At 42.4% G+C, this 15,754-nt stretch overlaps 1 protein-coding gene across 2 annotated transcripts in view; it reads right to left on the reverse strand.

Moving 5' to 3' along the window:
* Nucleotides 1-6,713: 6,713 nt before the first annotated feature.
* FGD5 (FYVE, RhoGEF and PH domain containing 5) overlaps nucleotides 6,714-15,754 on the reverse strand; it is a 124,725-nt gene continuing 115,684 nt past the window's right edge. Inside the window, exons 19-21 of one of the 2 annotated variants that reach the window (XM_054482247.2) lie at nucleotides 15,037-15,165; nucleotides 8,551-8,705; nucleotides 6,714-8,151 (exon numbers count right to left, since the gene is read on the reverse strand). In XM_054482247.2, coding sequence (XP_054338222.1) covers nucleotides 8,115-8,151; nucleotides 8,551-8,705; nucleotides 15,037-15,165 — 321 coding nt within the window. In that variant the 3' untranslated portion in view covers nucleotides 6,714-8,114. The remainder of the gene's footprint in view (nucleotides 8,152-8,550; nucleotides 8,706-15,036; nucleotides 15,166-15,754) is intronic. The other variant, XM_054482248.2, reaches the window with a different exon arrangement.

Below are 15,754 nucleotides of genomic sequence, written 5' to 3' on the forward strand. Positions count from 1 at the left end.
TTCATTTGCTGGCTTTAGTGGATTTGAGGAGGGAGCTAAGAAATGCATGTTTTCTAGTCATCTATTGCATAATTAATCACACCCAAACTCAATGGCCTAAAGACTAACAGTCACTTTTTTTTTTTTTTAAATGAAAATCTTTTAATTCTAGGGGAGTCAAGTTGTTCTCTCTTGGCATCCCTCATGGTCACATGGCTGGAGTCATCTGAGAGGTTCCCTTATACGTCTGGGATTAATACTTGCTGTCAGTGTGAACACCTACATGTGGCCACAAAATAAGATTCAGGGTCACATTGAGTAGTACTGTAGCTGCATTTTTAAAAGAGCTGTCTAATTTTATGCCTATAATAACTTTCATAATTATATGTGTTGGAATAATCAAGTCTCATGCTTTAGGGCGTAGCCAATTACTGTAGCCTTCAAGAAGTAATTTATTTTCTCATGTATGCTGCTCACAACAGGATAGCTCCATTACACATTCATGAATTCTCGTGTGGCATTATTAAGGGCTGGTAAGTACAGGCCACTGGATTTGAAGGACCACAGACTTACTGGAGATGACAATTCTTGAACATCCTGGTCTCCCGCTTGTATCTGTTACTTAGTTCTAAGGAGCATAGGGCTTATTGACTACTTGGATACAGCTGTTGACGAACATACCAAAGATGAGATTTGAATATTGAAGAGAACTTGAGGTCATTTAGGGCAGTTTACATTTGAGTGGGTAATCTTTATATATAAACAAGGGTAGTCATCACTGTTGAAAACGCTTTAGGGCCACCTGGCATGAAACGTTTTAAAGTTCTACAATAGAACTTTAAAGAACTCTCAGTTCCTGAAGGATTTTTATAATGTATAATTTACAAATACAGATAAATGGGGTTTTCTCTTAATTGCTACAGTATCCATTTCCGAATCAGAAGAATTTGTGTAAACTTTACCATGAATTTTATATCATCTTTTTCCAAAACCTTGTTACAGTTTTGAAGCCAGCCAAAAAACAAAACTGGAAACATGTCATTACATTTCCATCCATTTTGCAACCCATTCCCAGAGTTTGAAAAACATGGCTCCAAGCTAAAAAAAAAAAAAAAAAAAAAAAAAAAAAACGTTTTCAGCTTGCTTCATACAGATTTTATTTTGTGCAAGCCTCTCTTTTGCTCTTGTGGAAGTGCTGCCTCTCTACACTGGCTCTGTCACAACAGCAGCATGAAAGACGATCAAAATTAGAGAATGAGGCATGTTGTCATTCTGCTGTCAACACAGAATGCCCCTTCCGGTAATGACAGCTTCAAATGATCTGGACAAGGAAGATCCCAAGTCCATGTAGAGAATTTGTTCTGCAGAATCTCTCATGTGATCACTAGGATATTATGAGGGTGGTCATAGGGTCATCAAGCTTCTCCAGAGGAAAGTTTTGTGGAGATGTTTAACTGGCTGGGTGCCACGATGGTGTAGTCCTGTGTCTACCTCAGTTAGACTGGTTTTCCTCCTCAAATATTGCTGTGGGCGTGTATTTCTCCTGTAATGTTTGGCATAGTGTCATAGTCTAAAAGGCTTCTTATAATCTTGTCTGATGATACCAGTGCCAGTTCTCATGCCTTATAACATTTTCAGATACTCTTGGGTCTCACTTTCTTAAGCTAAGGATCTGAATATTCACTGCAGATACACCTGTAAACTGCCGCTTCTACCACAGACTCAGTCTGGTGACAAACCGAGATCACTGCCAATGACTGAACTAAGTTTTTACTCGTTATTCACGGTGGCTGAGCTACCACCTCCTCTATCTTCCCTCCTACCTCCCTCCATCCTGCCTGTGCACAGAATCTCCTGAGGTGCTTGTAGAAACTGAAGATGTGTGGATCGCACCCCAGACTACCTACCCAGAGGGAACCCCAGGAGGTGAGGTGTGGGCCACAGGAGGAGCCTTGAGGAAGTCCCCTCTAGCTCTCGTAGAGGAACAGCCAGAGAGCCAGAGGGAACTTCCTCAAGGCTTCTCCTGTGGCAGGGAGGAGCAGCCTTGGTAGAGTGGGGCACTACCAAGGATGGGGCAGCCTTGGTAGAGTGGCCTCATTCTGGTTGTAGCATGTTGCAAATTTGTGGTCTCTCGCCCCAGACACACTGCTCTGACTTCACATGACCCACAGGCTCTGGAGTGTGCATTGCTTGCATTGCCTTATGTTTCTGAAAATAGTCCCCCTCCCCTGGAGGCGCATCCCCCAGGACACAGAGGTGTTCTGTGAACATGCACACCCTCTTCTTGGAACTGGTGCAACAATGGTATGATGGCTGCCTTCCCAATACAAGACTTGTCAATTCACATAGAATACATGTTAACCATAACCTTCAGACTTGTCATATACAATACAGATTCTTAAGGGTTTGAGAATGTAGGTTGAGCATCCCCAATCCAAAAATTTAATCTGAAATGCTCCAAAATCTGAAACTTTTTGTGCACCTACATGACGCTCAAAGGAAACGCTTGTTGGAGCATTTTGGATTTTCAGATTAGGGATGCTCAACTGGTTAAGTATCTGCAAATATCCCAAAATCTGAAAAAAATTCTAAATCCAAAATACTTCTCGTCCTAAGCATTTTGGATAAGATGCTCAATCTGTAGCAAGTAACTAAGAATTTATGAGGTTATTGTTGTTTATAAATTCATCATAGAAATTCTGCTGTTTCCTCATACGAGAAAAATGTGCTAAATTCATGAAGTCACTTAAAGACTCCTCATATTTGAGTATGCATCTTAATATGTCAATGAATAACACTAGGAGTGTATGTTAAAAAAATTTTTTTAAAGCATGTATGCTTTGGGTTTTAAATATCTAGATTCCCACATTCAGTTGAGGTAAATCTTGTGCATATGATTGTAGAAAAAATAGAATTATATTCATTTTTACAATATATTGAATTAAAGTTGGGTTATGTGCATGGATTGTAAACTATGTGATAAAATTTAATGATTTTTGCTTGGATAATGAAATGCAAAATTGAGTTTGTCTTAGTGTCCTATTTATTCTGACTTCAGAGGAAAAGGTCCTACTGATTGGTCCTCTGCAGCCAGAGATTTCTGTCAAATTTAGGAAATAATTCACATTGCAGGTGTCAGAGAATTGCTCCTAGTATCAGCTCATACACATTCAAAAGAGACATTATAGTGAAGCAGTTACAAAGGTGGGCTTTGCCAATTTTGTGTGTGACCCTGGACAGGTGACTTCATGTTTCTAATCCCATTTCCTTATGTGCAAAATGGGGGTAATAACTCAACTTAACCTCAGCAGGTCCCTGGGAGAATTAAAATGAAATAACAGGGTTAAAGTGCTAGACACTTCTTTGTTGCTAATAATCATACAAAGGTCTCCTAAGAACCTGAGAGGTCAGTACTGTTTTGCTACTGATTTAACAATTGTCTTTCATTAGGAGCCTAAAAAATCAATGATATCAAATCAGCTTTCCCCATGCCACTTACCTTAATACTTAGCAAACATATTTAATAGATGCCTAAATAATTTCCCTGTAAGTATTCTATTACAGATCATCCCCAAAATATAGGAAAAAGCATAGCCCTTGCACTCTGTTAATCCAAACTATAGTCTTTCCAGAAGATTTGGTCCAGAGAGTGGACACTGGTGAATCCCCAGCAGCTGCCCCCACAGCTGACTGTTCAGTGCCAATCATGGTGGTCCCTCTTACGGAGATTAAGCTCAGGAGTTCGCAGGTATAAGTAAGTAAGTGTGAACCTGGAGAGTGGGAAGGGCCTGTGGGTGCTTCTAAGAAGAAAAAGCTAGCTACAAGAAGCCAAGCTGTCTGTCCTTGGTGGCTGTGAACAGGGAATTTTATAGTGTAGCCCCAACCATCAGTGGCAGTCAGTAATAAACTGCTTGGAAACCAACCCTGGAATCAAGCTGACACTGCATGGCAAGTCAGAAAAACCAAATCCCCCTACTTTTGGATTTCCTTTTAACTGATTTCCAAATTGTTTAAACCAGATTGAGATTGGTTTCCATTTACCTGCTGCTGAAAATAGACATCTTAGTGTAAATATATCTGTCCTCTCCTGACCATGAATGTGTGGAGGCACAGAAGCTTCCATGATCATAGAAACCACAAAACAGGCTGGGGGGCAGTGGCTCATGCCTGTAATCCCTGTACTTTGGGAGGCCGAGGCAGGTGGATTGCTTGAGCCTAGAAGTTCAAGGCTAGCCTGGACAACGTAGTGAGACCCAATCTCTACAAAAAAACAGCTGGGCGTGGTGGCACATGCCTGTGGGCCCAGCTACTTTGGAAGGCTGAGGTGGGAGGATCACTTGAGCCTGGGAGGTTGAGGCTACAGTGAGCCATGACTGCATCACTGCACTCCAGCCTGGGTGACAGAGTGAGACCCCCGTCTCAAAAAAAAAAAAAAAAGAAAAACCAAGAAACACAGGCTGAATCAACAGAAGAATATTCCAGCACATTGTTGACTGACCTGCATCAGAAAGAAACTCAGGTTCCAAGCCTGGTCCTACCACCTTAGCCCAGGTGGCCTCAGTCACCATCTAGGGCTTGCTTCTGTGTTCAGTGTATACTGCTGCTGAAAACAGAGCAAACGAAAGGCTGGACTAGAGGAAAAAAGGACTCTGTCACCCTTCAATTGCTGCAGCAGGGTTGCTGGGGTCCTCAGCACTGGCCTGCATGGTGCACGCCCAAAGATCAGAGCAAGCATCAGCCCATCAGGCTACACATTTTCCCAGAACCAGGCGGCATACAAGGGAGAATAAGTCTATTAGCTAGTCAGCCTGCTCAGAAAAACTTAAAGCATATTTCTGATATGTAAAGGAATTATTATTATTAGAGACAGGGACTTGCTCTGTTGCTCAGGCTGGAGAGCAGTGGCATGATGATGGCTTGCTGTAGCATCAACCTCCTAGGCTCAAGTGATCCTGCTCAGCCTCCCAAGTAGCTGGGACTACAGACACGCATCACCACACCTGGCTACTTTTTGTATTTTTAGTAGAGACAGAGTTTCTCGCCATGTTGCCCAGGCTGGTGCTGAACCCCTGGGCACAAGCAATCCACCTGCCTTGGCCTCCCAAAGTGTTGGGATTACAGGTGTGAACCACTGTGCTCAGCCAAAAGAATTATTACGACCCAGGAACATACACTACTGTGTATGTTTCTGGTGTGCTTTGTATTAGTAATAAGGAACAGAATTCTTCCTACTTACTAAGACCAACCCAGCCTCAAGAAACACATTCAATCTGCAGGGAAAGTGTGAAGCCAGTATTCATGTGAAATAGGTGCTGCTTGTTCTCAGTAAAACTTTTGAGTTTTATTATAAACCTTTATTGATTCTGAGAAGCAGGCAGAGGCCAACCCTGTGAAGGTCTGTGCTTTCCTGAGGTAATTAAAATGAAAGAGAAGATTAGATTCCATGACCAAAGTTCAGCCTTACTGTGTTAGGGTTTCTCTTCCTTGCCAATTTTTTTTTTTTTTTTTTTTTGAGACATGGTCTCACTCTGTTACCAAGGTAGAGTGCAGTGTCATGATCATAACTCACTGCAGTCGTGACCTCCTGGGCTCAAGCAATCCTGTCTCAGCCTCCTAAGTAGTTAGGACTATAGGCATGAGCCACTATGCCTGGCTGATTTTTAATTTAGAGTTGGGGTCTCACTATATTGCCCAGGCTGGTCTAGAACTCCTGGGCTCAAGCAGTCCTCCTGCCTCAGCCTTCCAAAGTGCTGGAATTACAGGCATGAGCCACCACACCTGGCCCCAATTTTCATGGATAAGGAAAAAGGTCTTCTGTGTATTGTCTTCATTTTGTACTGTTAAAGAGCAGGGCCCATGACTTTGATAAACTAGTGGGGAAGGGCATGGTGTTATTATACAAAGTAAAAGTAAAGTTATGGGCCCTGCTCTTTTCAGACCACTTTCACAAACATTCCATTTGTATCTTTTCCCCTGAACCTGTGGGAGAAGCTAGAATGATCTCCATGTAATAGAAGAAGACACCAAAGCTCAGAGCAACTTAAGTGAGTGGCTCATCTATGCTGCTTCTTCCTGATAAACATGGCCTTTGCTGGGGGTGCACAGGGGCTGCCCTGTGCCCAGGGAGCAGAGAGACAGAGCAGGTATTATGGGGGACTTCGAGCAGCATCTCCGTGGTGTCATGGCTGGTCATATCCCCAGCATCTGGGTCTAGTGGGAAGGAGCACCCTCTGACCAGGTGGGGTGGCTTCATCCCCAGTAGAAAAGGTAGCAGAAATTAGCCTGAAATGAGTACACAAAGAACCACAGGAAGGACATGTAATATAAGGTCCAGATAAAAGGTAATCCCTTGCCCAGTCACACATGAGCCCCTGCCAGTTTCCTTTTACAAAACCCGTCCAGTGTGTTTTTCATCTATAACCCAGACATTTTTATTAGGGTAACTATTCACTGAGAAATAAAAGCCCTATTACCTCTTTACAGAGCATCCAAAATAGGATGATATAAAGTAAAAGAAGCCTTCTGATGACTTTCAGACCCGTAATTCTATCTGGAACTCAGAAACTGACCATGGGCAGCAACATGAGCAGACTGGGGAAACTTCCCCCTGCCTGGTACTGAAGTCCTGCTATGCTCAACAGCTCTAGGAAGCCCATTTCAGTGTCTGATGATGAAAATGATTCAGTTGGAATTAAGCCCTCAAAAATTAACAAAAACACTGTCTAATCACTTAGTTTGAACCATTAGTTACATGTTTAATGCAAACATTTTAAAAGAACTGCAAACTGGAAAAAAAAATTCCCCTGAAAATATTTAATGCAAATAAGTCCGGAGATGGTGCTTTTTACAAAAAGTTTGTCAGCAAATTCCCTTTTTTGTAGGGGACAAGGCAGCAACAGAATGGGGACAGGATATCAGACAATTGATTTTTATTGCAGTAAGAGTAACAAGGAATCCCACCCCTCACATGCCCTTTGCTTTATGTAAAAACCTGTCCAGCAGAATGAGCAACAGTCACCCTCAGGAGGCAATTTAGCCCCAAGTGCCCATAGAACAGCCTCAGGCCACGACTTCTGTGCTCCCTTGCTGTTCCCAGAGCCATCTGCCAAGACCAGGAATTCACCTTTGGAGTCTAACTTGTTTTCTCTTTTTTTCACCTCTCAAAAAATAAAAAGCCTTCAGTAATACAGCCCAAGGATTACCGTGTGTCTAAAAGAAGGATAGATTCCCATAAACAATGTTGTCAGCTTGAGTGAGGTAAACACAGAAAGGCACACAATAAATTAAAGCAGACCCTGACTCTTCAGAGGCTCTGCGGTGACCTCTGTGGGGCCAGATCTGCCAGTGGCTGCGTTTCCAGCACTGACATAGTGTTGAGGACTGCTCTGGGGAGGAGGGACCCCCTCCTTTAATAAGTTATGTTAGTATACAGGTCACAGGGTCGACTGGAGGAGAAAATCCTCCCTTTCCTATCTGGTGGGGCGCAGCCCCTCTAAAGTGATGTGTGCTTGCACACCAGCAAGCCACAGCCAGGTCTGCACAAATCAATTTTATGTACACCCTTGTTAGAAAACTGGTGGCACGTTAGTCCACAGGATTCCATCTGTTATTGACTTAAGTAAATCACTTAGAAAACACAAAATTGGAGGTTGCAGCTCCGTAAAATAATAAAGTGCTTTCGATGAGAGTAGCTGTTACTGATAGCTTCTCATTTCACCTGAGGCACCACAATCAATTTTTGAAAGGTGATAAGATTTATCATGAGTAAAAACTGTAAGAGCTTCTTTCTACTAAAAAGCCTGCATTTCTAAATGTACTTTTCTATTGGTTTCCACATCTTCATCTTACTAAATTTTAACTCACTGCGGGGTAAGGAAATAGTTTATTACCAGATGGCAAGTGGGGGTGGGGGTGGAAAACACAGAAAAGGAGAGGTCCATAAATATCCCTTAAGGGTTCCACTCATGAAGATGTTGGCAAGGGCAGGGGAGTGGTGGGGCGGTTATAGCAAAAAAGGTCAGGCCTCATTGCTGAATCCAGGTGTGTGTCCGGATGAGTTGAGCCACAGCTTAGCTTCTAAAAGCATTCACATATTGACCTAAGAATTTGTTACAAGTCCACATGCTTGATAACTGCTATAACACACTCGCATCTTCCATGGCCTCGATCCACCTATAAAACAAAACAGAGAGGACATTTGGTTTTGCGGCTCTGCCTATGACTCTGGTCACAGAACCTAAAAAAGACTGGACTAGTAGATTCCTCTTAGTTTGAAGTCAAGGACCATGTCGTAGTCGTATTTGTTTCTCAAACATGTTTTCTATATTCAGCAAAAGGCCTGGAACACAGTGCAAAAGCTTACTGAATCAATGCATGCTTGATTCATGAATGAATCAAAACAGTCTAAACATGATTGTGACAAAGAACAGGTAGTTCTGCAGTTCTGCTATGGCCCAAAGGGACCTAATGGGATAGGATGAATGGAGCAGAACAGAAGCCAAAGCCCCAAGAAACAACTTGTTTCCTTCTGAGAGAACAAAAAGCTATAAGACTAATTAGTTCTTTTCGTACCTCTGAGCTGAATTGGTATCTTCTGCTTTGAAGCTATAAAATAGTGTTTTCTTGTGGTAAAGGTGAAAAATAGGTCCTACTTCGCTGCTGCCCTCTTCCTTTTCTGGAGCAATGGTGAAACCTAGCAGAGGCATACTCTCCATGGCCACTTTGTCCTGCAGAGGACAGAAGGAAAAATTGACATTAAACACCGCACTCTGCATAGTCATTTACTGTTATCTCCAATCTGAGATGCGTGAAGAGTGCCTCTGTGTGGGGTGTGCTTTGGCACCTGCAGGCTCACCACACACAAACTGTTGACCCTCGCTTCCCCTCAGAGCCAGCCCTGAGGAAGGAAAGAAACTTAACACTGGCTGGGTGTGGTGGCTCACGCCTATAATCCTAGTACTTTGGGAGGCTGAGACGGGAGTTCGAGACCAGCCTGGCCTACATGGTGAAATCCCATCTCTACTAAAATACAAAAATTAGCTGGGTGTGGTGGTAGGTGCCTGTAATCCCAGCTACTCGGGAGGCTGAGGCAGAAGAATGGCTTGAACCCGGGAGGCAGAGGTTGCAGTGAGCCGAGATCGCACCATTGCACTCCAGCCTGGGGGGCAGAGTGAGACTCTGTCTCACATATTGTCTCAACATATGTGACAGTTTATCAGGGACCAGGCAGTTACATTTTCATTATCTTTAATCTTCACAACAATCATAGAAGGTGTCACTCCCATTCTAAGAAGGAACCAAGGCTCCAAAAAGGTTAATTGCCCAAGATCACACAGCAGTAAAGAGCAGATCCAGAATTTGCACTCATGACCACCTTCTAACCCCACATTCTTTCCATGGATTTGATCAGTCAGTGACTCAGTTTTGCAGTTACTTCTGATCACATATTCTATACTCATTCTTCCAAAACCTCATTTACAGTATTTCAATATGGAGCACTTGCATTGTCTGTGCTATAAAGTTGCTAACAATTTGATGAGATATACCCAAAAAACACAGATGGATCTTACACACATAGTGCTCAGTGGAAAAAGATTTTTCTATATAGGTAAAGACATTTTTATACACAGTTATGTAAAAACATACATGTTCATAAACAATACAGACTTTGTAAAAACACATAAAGAGATATAATTAAGCATATTAGAATGGTGGTGGGAGGAAGAAGAAGGGGAGTACAGTTTGTGTATAGAATAGAATCAAGCTGGGCACAGTGGCATGTACCTGTAGACCCAGCTATACTCAAGGCCAAGGCAGGAGGACTGCTTGGGGCCAAGAATTTGAGTCCAGCCTGGACAACATAGTGAGACCTCATCCCTAAAACCCCAGACAACTAAGAAATATTTTTTTTTTAAATAAAAGGAATCAATTCTCAAGGATTGCTAGATCAGAAAAAGCCTTTGACCAAATTCAGTATCCATTCATGGTAAAAACAAAAACAACAACAAAAAAACAAACCTCTTAGCAAACTAGAGTAGAAGGAAACTTCATTAACTAACAAAGGGCATCTATAAAATACCTACAGCTAACATCATACTTAATAGTGAAACACCAAATGCTTTTCCCTTAAAATTGGAAACAAGGCAAGAGTGGTGTTCACTCTCATCAATTCAATTCAACATTGTACTGGACACCCTAACTATTACATTAAGGAAAGAAAAAGAAATAAAGACATAAAGATCAGAAAAGAGGTAGAACTATTTGTGCTTGCAAAAAAACACAAAACAACTACTAGAACTAAAAATCAATTTAGAAAGGTCCCAAGACAATCAGTTTTTATGTGTATATAGTAGCAGTAAACAACTAGAAAATAAACGCCATTAAAAATGGCATCCAAAAAAAGAAAATATTTAGAAATATATTAATAGAAGTATAAGATGTCTACATTAAAAACTACAAAACATTAAAAGAGAATTCAAGGCTTAAATAAATGAAAATTTATGTACCATGTTCATGGATTGAAAGATCCAATATTACAATGCCAGTTCTCCCCAAATTGGTGTATAGATTCCATAATCCCTATCATAGAAATTGATAAGTTTATATGAAAACATAAAAGACCTAGAATGCCCAAAACAATTTTTTTTCTTTTTTGAGACAGAGTCTGGGAAAAAAAAAGTCTGACTGGAGTGCAGTGGTGTGATCTCGGCTCACTGCAACCTCTGCTTGCTGTGTTCAAGCGATTCTCATGCCTCAGCCTCACAAGTAGCTGAGATTACAGGTATGCACCACCACACCTCCCTAATTTTTTCTATTTTTAGTAGAGACGGGGCTTCATTGTGTTGGCCAGGCTGGTCTTGAACTCCTGGCCTCAAGTGATCTGCCTGCCTTGGTCTCCCAAGTGCTGGGAGTACAGGCGTAGGCACCTTTCCAGCCTTGAAACAGTCTTAAAAAAGAACTAGGTTGGAGGACTTACACAACCTGATTTCAAGACTTACTATAAAGTTACAGTATTTGTGAGTTTGGTACTGGCATAAGGATTGGTAAATATATGAATGGAACACAATGGAAAGTCCAGAAATAGACCTCTATTTATTCAATCATCTGAGACTTAGCAAAGACACTGAAGCAATCCAATAGGGAGAGGCAAGTCTTTTCAACAAATGGTGCTGGAACAACTGGATATCCATAATGAAAAAAAGGAACCTCAACTCCCATGTCATACCATACACAAAAATTAATTTGAGACAGACCTAGAAGTAAAAGCTAAAATATTAATGCTTTCAGAAAATAGAGGAAAAAACTTTGTAGCTTGCAGTAGACAAAAATGCCTTAGCACACAGAAAGCAACAGTCATAAAAGGAAACACTGACAAAGTAGACTTCCTCAAAGTTATAAACTGCTGTTCACCAAAAGATTCATTCATTCATTCATTAGAAAATGAACAGGCAAGCCACAGACAGGCAGAGAATATTTGTAAAACATTTATCTGACAAAAGCCTGGTATATAGGATACAGAAAGAAATCCTGTAACTCAATCACAGGCACAACCTACTTTAAAAAAAAATGGACAAGAGATCTGAACAGACACTTCTCAAACGGAAATATGAGTGGCCAATAAGCACATGAAAGCAATCATGTGCTTAATATCAGTAGTTACTAGGGAAATCTAAATTAAAACAACATTGAGTTACCTCAACACTCCCCACCAGAATGGCTAAAATTTTAAAGCCTGACACCACCAAGTGTTAGCAATGATGTGGAGCACCCAGAACTCAAATTCACACACGTTGTTGGGGGAGTGTAAAATGGCACACCACTTTGGAAAAAGACCTCACAATTCCTGATAAACCAAATATATGCCTGCCTTATGATCCATCAATTCCAATCCTAGGTAATGACCCAAGTGAAATAAAAATTTATGTTCCCACAAAAACCTGTATGAAAATGTTTAAAGCGGCTTTATTCATAATCACCAAAACCTAGAAGCAATCCAAATGTCCTTTGACTGGTGAACAGCTAAACAAAACTGGTATATATTCACAAAATGGAAGACTACTCAGCCATAAAAAGAAGTGAACTACTGTTATATGCAACAACATAAATGAATCTCAAAAACATCATGGTTAATGGAAGTCACACATGATTCCATCTGCTTGAGGATCAAGAGGCAAAACTAATCTATGGTGGAAAAAAATTGGAACAGGGTGTTGCCTCTGGGGACGGGATGACAGTGGCAATTTGTAGGTGTGTGCATTAATCAAAACTCACCAAATAGTGTATTTGAGATTTGTGCACTTCATTATATATAAATTAGACCGCAAAAGGAAAAAAAAAGGTACAAAAACATTGAATTCATAGGGGTAAGTATATTTTGAAAAACATAAAAAAGTAAAAGGTATAGAAGGATGAATAGATAGGTACTTGATAAAAGAAATGTAGGAAATGTTAATTGTACAATCCAGTTAATGGTCATATGATAGTTCACTGTAAAATTATTATTATTATTTTTTAAGACAGTCTTGCTCTGTTGCCCAGGCTGGAGTGCAATGGTGTGATCTTGGCTCACTGTAACCTCTACCTCCCGGGTTCAAACGTTTCTCCTGCCTCAGCCTCTTAAGTAGTTGAGACTACAGGTGCGTGCCACCATCCCCGGCTAATTTTTGTATTTTTAGTAGAGACGAGGTTTTGCCATGTTGGCCAGGCTGGTCTCTAACTCCTGGCCTCAAGTGATCCTCCCGCCTCAGCCTCTCAAAGTGCTGGGATTACAGGCATGAGCCACCATGCCCGGCTAGTTCACTGTAAAATTCTTTCAACATTCCTTTATGTTTGAAAATTTTTATAAACAATAAATACAATAAAAAATAAAATGTTGGAAAAAGGCTGGGCACAGTGGCTTACACCTGTAATCCCAACACTTTGGGAGGCCAAGGTGGGAGGATCACTTGAGGCCAGTAGTTCGAGAACAGCCTGAGCAATATAGTGAGACTGCTCCTACAAAAAATAAAAAAATTGGCTGGGCGTGGTGGCTCACGCCTGTAATCCCAGCCCTTTGGAAGCTGAGGCGGGTGGATCATGAGGTCAAGAGATCGAGACCATCCTGGCCAACATGGTGAAACCCTGTCTCTACTAAAAATACAAAAATTAGCTGGGCGTGGTGGTGGGTGCCTGTAGTCCCAGCTACTCAGGAGGCTGAGGCAGGAGAATCACTTGAACCCGGGAGGCGGAGGTTGCAGTGAGCCAAGATTGCACCACTGCACTCCAGCCTGGTGACAGAGTGAGTCTCCATCTCAAAAAAAAAAAATTAAAAATTAAAAAAAAAATTAGCTAGGCCTGGCGTCACACACTTGTGGTCCCAGCTTCTTGGGAGGCTGAGTTGGGTGGATGGCTTGAGTCCAGGGGTTCAAAGCTGCAGTGAACAGTGATCACACCACTGCACTCCAGCCTCGGGCAACAAAGCAAGACCCTGTCTTGAAACAAACAGAAAATGTTGGAAAAAATAAAGATTCCTATGTATTTTTGATAGTTGCTTTCTCCCAGGACTGTTACTAAATAGCAAGTTGCATTAGCTCTGGGCCACCTCAGGGTGCATGACAGGGGTGCACAGTGGTGCAGACAGTGCAAACCAGCTATCCACTTCATCAGAAACTTTTTTTCTTTGATGGTATTTGAAAGCTTTATTCCATCGCTGGAACAGGTTTATTGAGAAATTATGTAAATTCCTCTTTCTAGAAGAAACTGTTTTGGAGTCATACTTAAGTCCATCATTCATTCATGCATTCATTCATTTTATTTTTGTTGAGATAGGGTTTCACTATGTTGCTCCGGCTGGTCTCGAACTCTTGGCCTCAAGAGATCCTCAGCCTCCCAGAGTCCTGGGATTACAGGCATGAACCACCATGCCAGGCCCCTAAATCCACCTTTTAAAATAAGCTTATGCTGTCACTTCCATGACAACTGTTCAGTTTGTTTTGGAAAGATAAAAATCCCCCACAGTGCGGAAGACCCCACCTGTGGACACATGCAAAGGCCCCTCAGGGTAGGGTGCAGCTTACCGAGTACCCAAGCCACTCAGGCCTATGGCACATCCCCTGGCTGCCTGCTTTGCTTAGAGTAAACAGATGTGGGGCCTTGCTAAGTATTTAAGTATGGCTCCAAAACAATTTCTTCTAGAAAGCCATCCTCTGTGATCCCTAGGGATGGGCACACGGCAACCTTCACAGTTGCAGGTCCTTCCAGAGGGAAGCTTCATGCCCCAAAGAAGGAAGTGCCTTTTGCACATTTGCTAGCATCTGTGTCCAGGGGAGAAAAGCCAGCCCTGTCTGACATGCATATCCCAGTGGAGCAAAGCACCCACCCTCTGTAGCTCGTCAGAATACATTTAACTCCCATTTTCAAAGCTGAAACTATGCCTGACCACCTAGAAGCCACCAGCTGGTGAAGCATGGAGATAGAAATGTTTCACATTATCCAACAGGTTCAGCCTGGGTCAGGGCCAGACAGCACCCTGCTACACAACCACGGCCACACATCTGTCTACTCTGGAAGTAAGCTTGATTTCCAAGGCTCTCTCACCTAAAGTAAGATATTCTATAAAATATAGATTTCAGTTTTCTTTAGAATAGTTACTAGAGTTACCCTATAAAAGAAATGGACAGACAAAAAGGGAGTAGCTTCCTCCACACTGCTGAATTTTGCCCCAAGCAATCTAAGTAGACAGTAGGAAGGCGTTTTCTTTTGTGGCATGGCTGGCTTGTTCCGTCTTTGTCCTAGATGCTGGGCCTGTGCCATTTAAACACTTTGCGGCACAGCTTGGCATGTCCGTACCTTCTTATCTCCACAAAGAAACTGCAAATTCCTTAGATTTTGAAGTGCTGTGTGGCTGTGTAGCCACAGCAACATTGAGCACATGGCATTACTCACTAAAGACTTGACTGCCACCAGAACTGGCTCAGCAGCCGGGACTCACACAGCCTTGCAGGTGACAGGATGTGTGCAGGCCCCAGGGGGTCATTTCACAGTAGAGAGGAGAGGGGAGAGAGTGCAGATCACTACTACCTCACTGGCCATGTAGGTGTAGAGAACTTTGCCTTTGATGACAAACCAGAGCTTCTTCCAGTGCCGCTTGCCCCTCTTACACCGGCTGAGATAGCCACTGATGGCAGAGCCCTCTCCAGAGGCAGCCACCTGGCAGGAGGGAAGCAGAGCGGTCAGGCCACCCCGGTGGTCAGGCACAGTTCAAACAGAGCACAGTTCAAAATGACACTGCAAACCATTTGGCTGACTACTATATACTGCTTTGACACTGGATAAGGTCTCAGGATCTACCCAGTACCAAAGTTGGCAAGATAGTGCTTCATGCTTTGAGAAACAGGATTTAATGAATGGACCCAGATGACTTTGGGAATGCTGATGCTGCCCTCTAGTGGTGTTTCAGATTCTTGGTTCCCTCTCTCAACCTCAGCCCCTCAACTCAAGAAACTTCGTTCAGGTACTTCGGCGAAAGGTTCTTCCTTCTAAAGTTAACTCTTGCACTTTCAACTTATCTCTTCCTCACATTTAGGGAGGGATCCTCTGTATTGTTGCCTGAAAGGTATTATAGTCTCCTGCCTAGTGGGGTGTGTGCAGTGTTAAGTCCTTTTATTATTATTACTACTCTTTGTGGTGGCGGGGGTTAGTAGTATTCTGTCCACAGGCTTTATGTGGCGAGGAACGCAGGCTTGGAGTTAATACCAACCTGGATTTCCCATCCAGGCTCTACCAATTACTAGGTGGT

The sequence above is a fragment of the Pongo pygmaeus genome, chromosome 2 (genome assembly GCF_028885625.2).
Source record: "Pongo pygmaeus isolate AG05252 chromosome 2, NHGRI_mPonPyg2-v2.0_pri, whole genome shotgun sequence".
Lineage (NCBI taxonomy): Eukaryota > Metazoa > Chordata > Mammalia > Primates > Hominidae > Pongo > Pongo pygmaeus.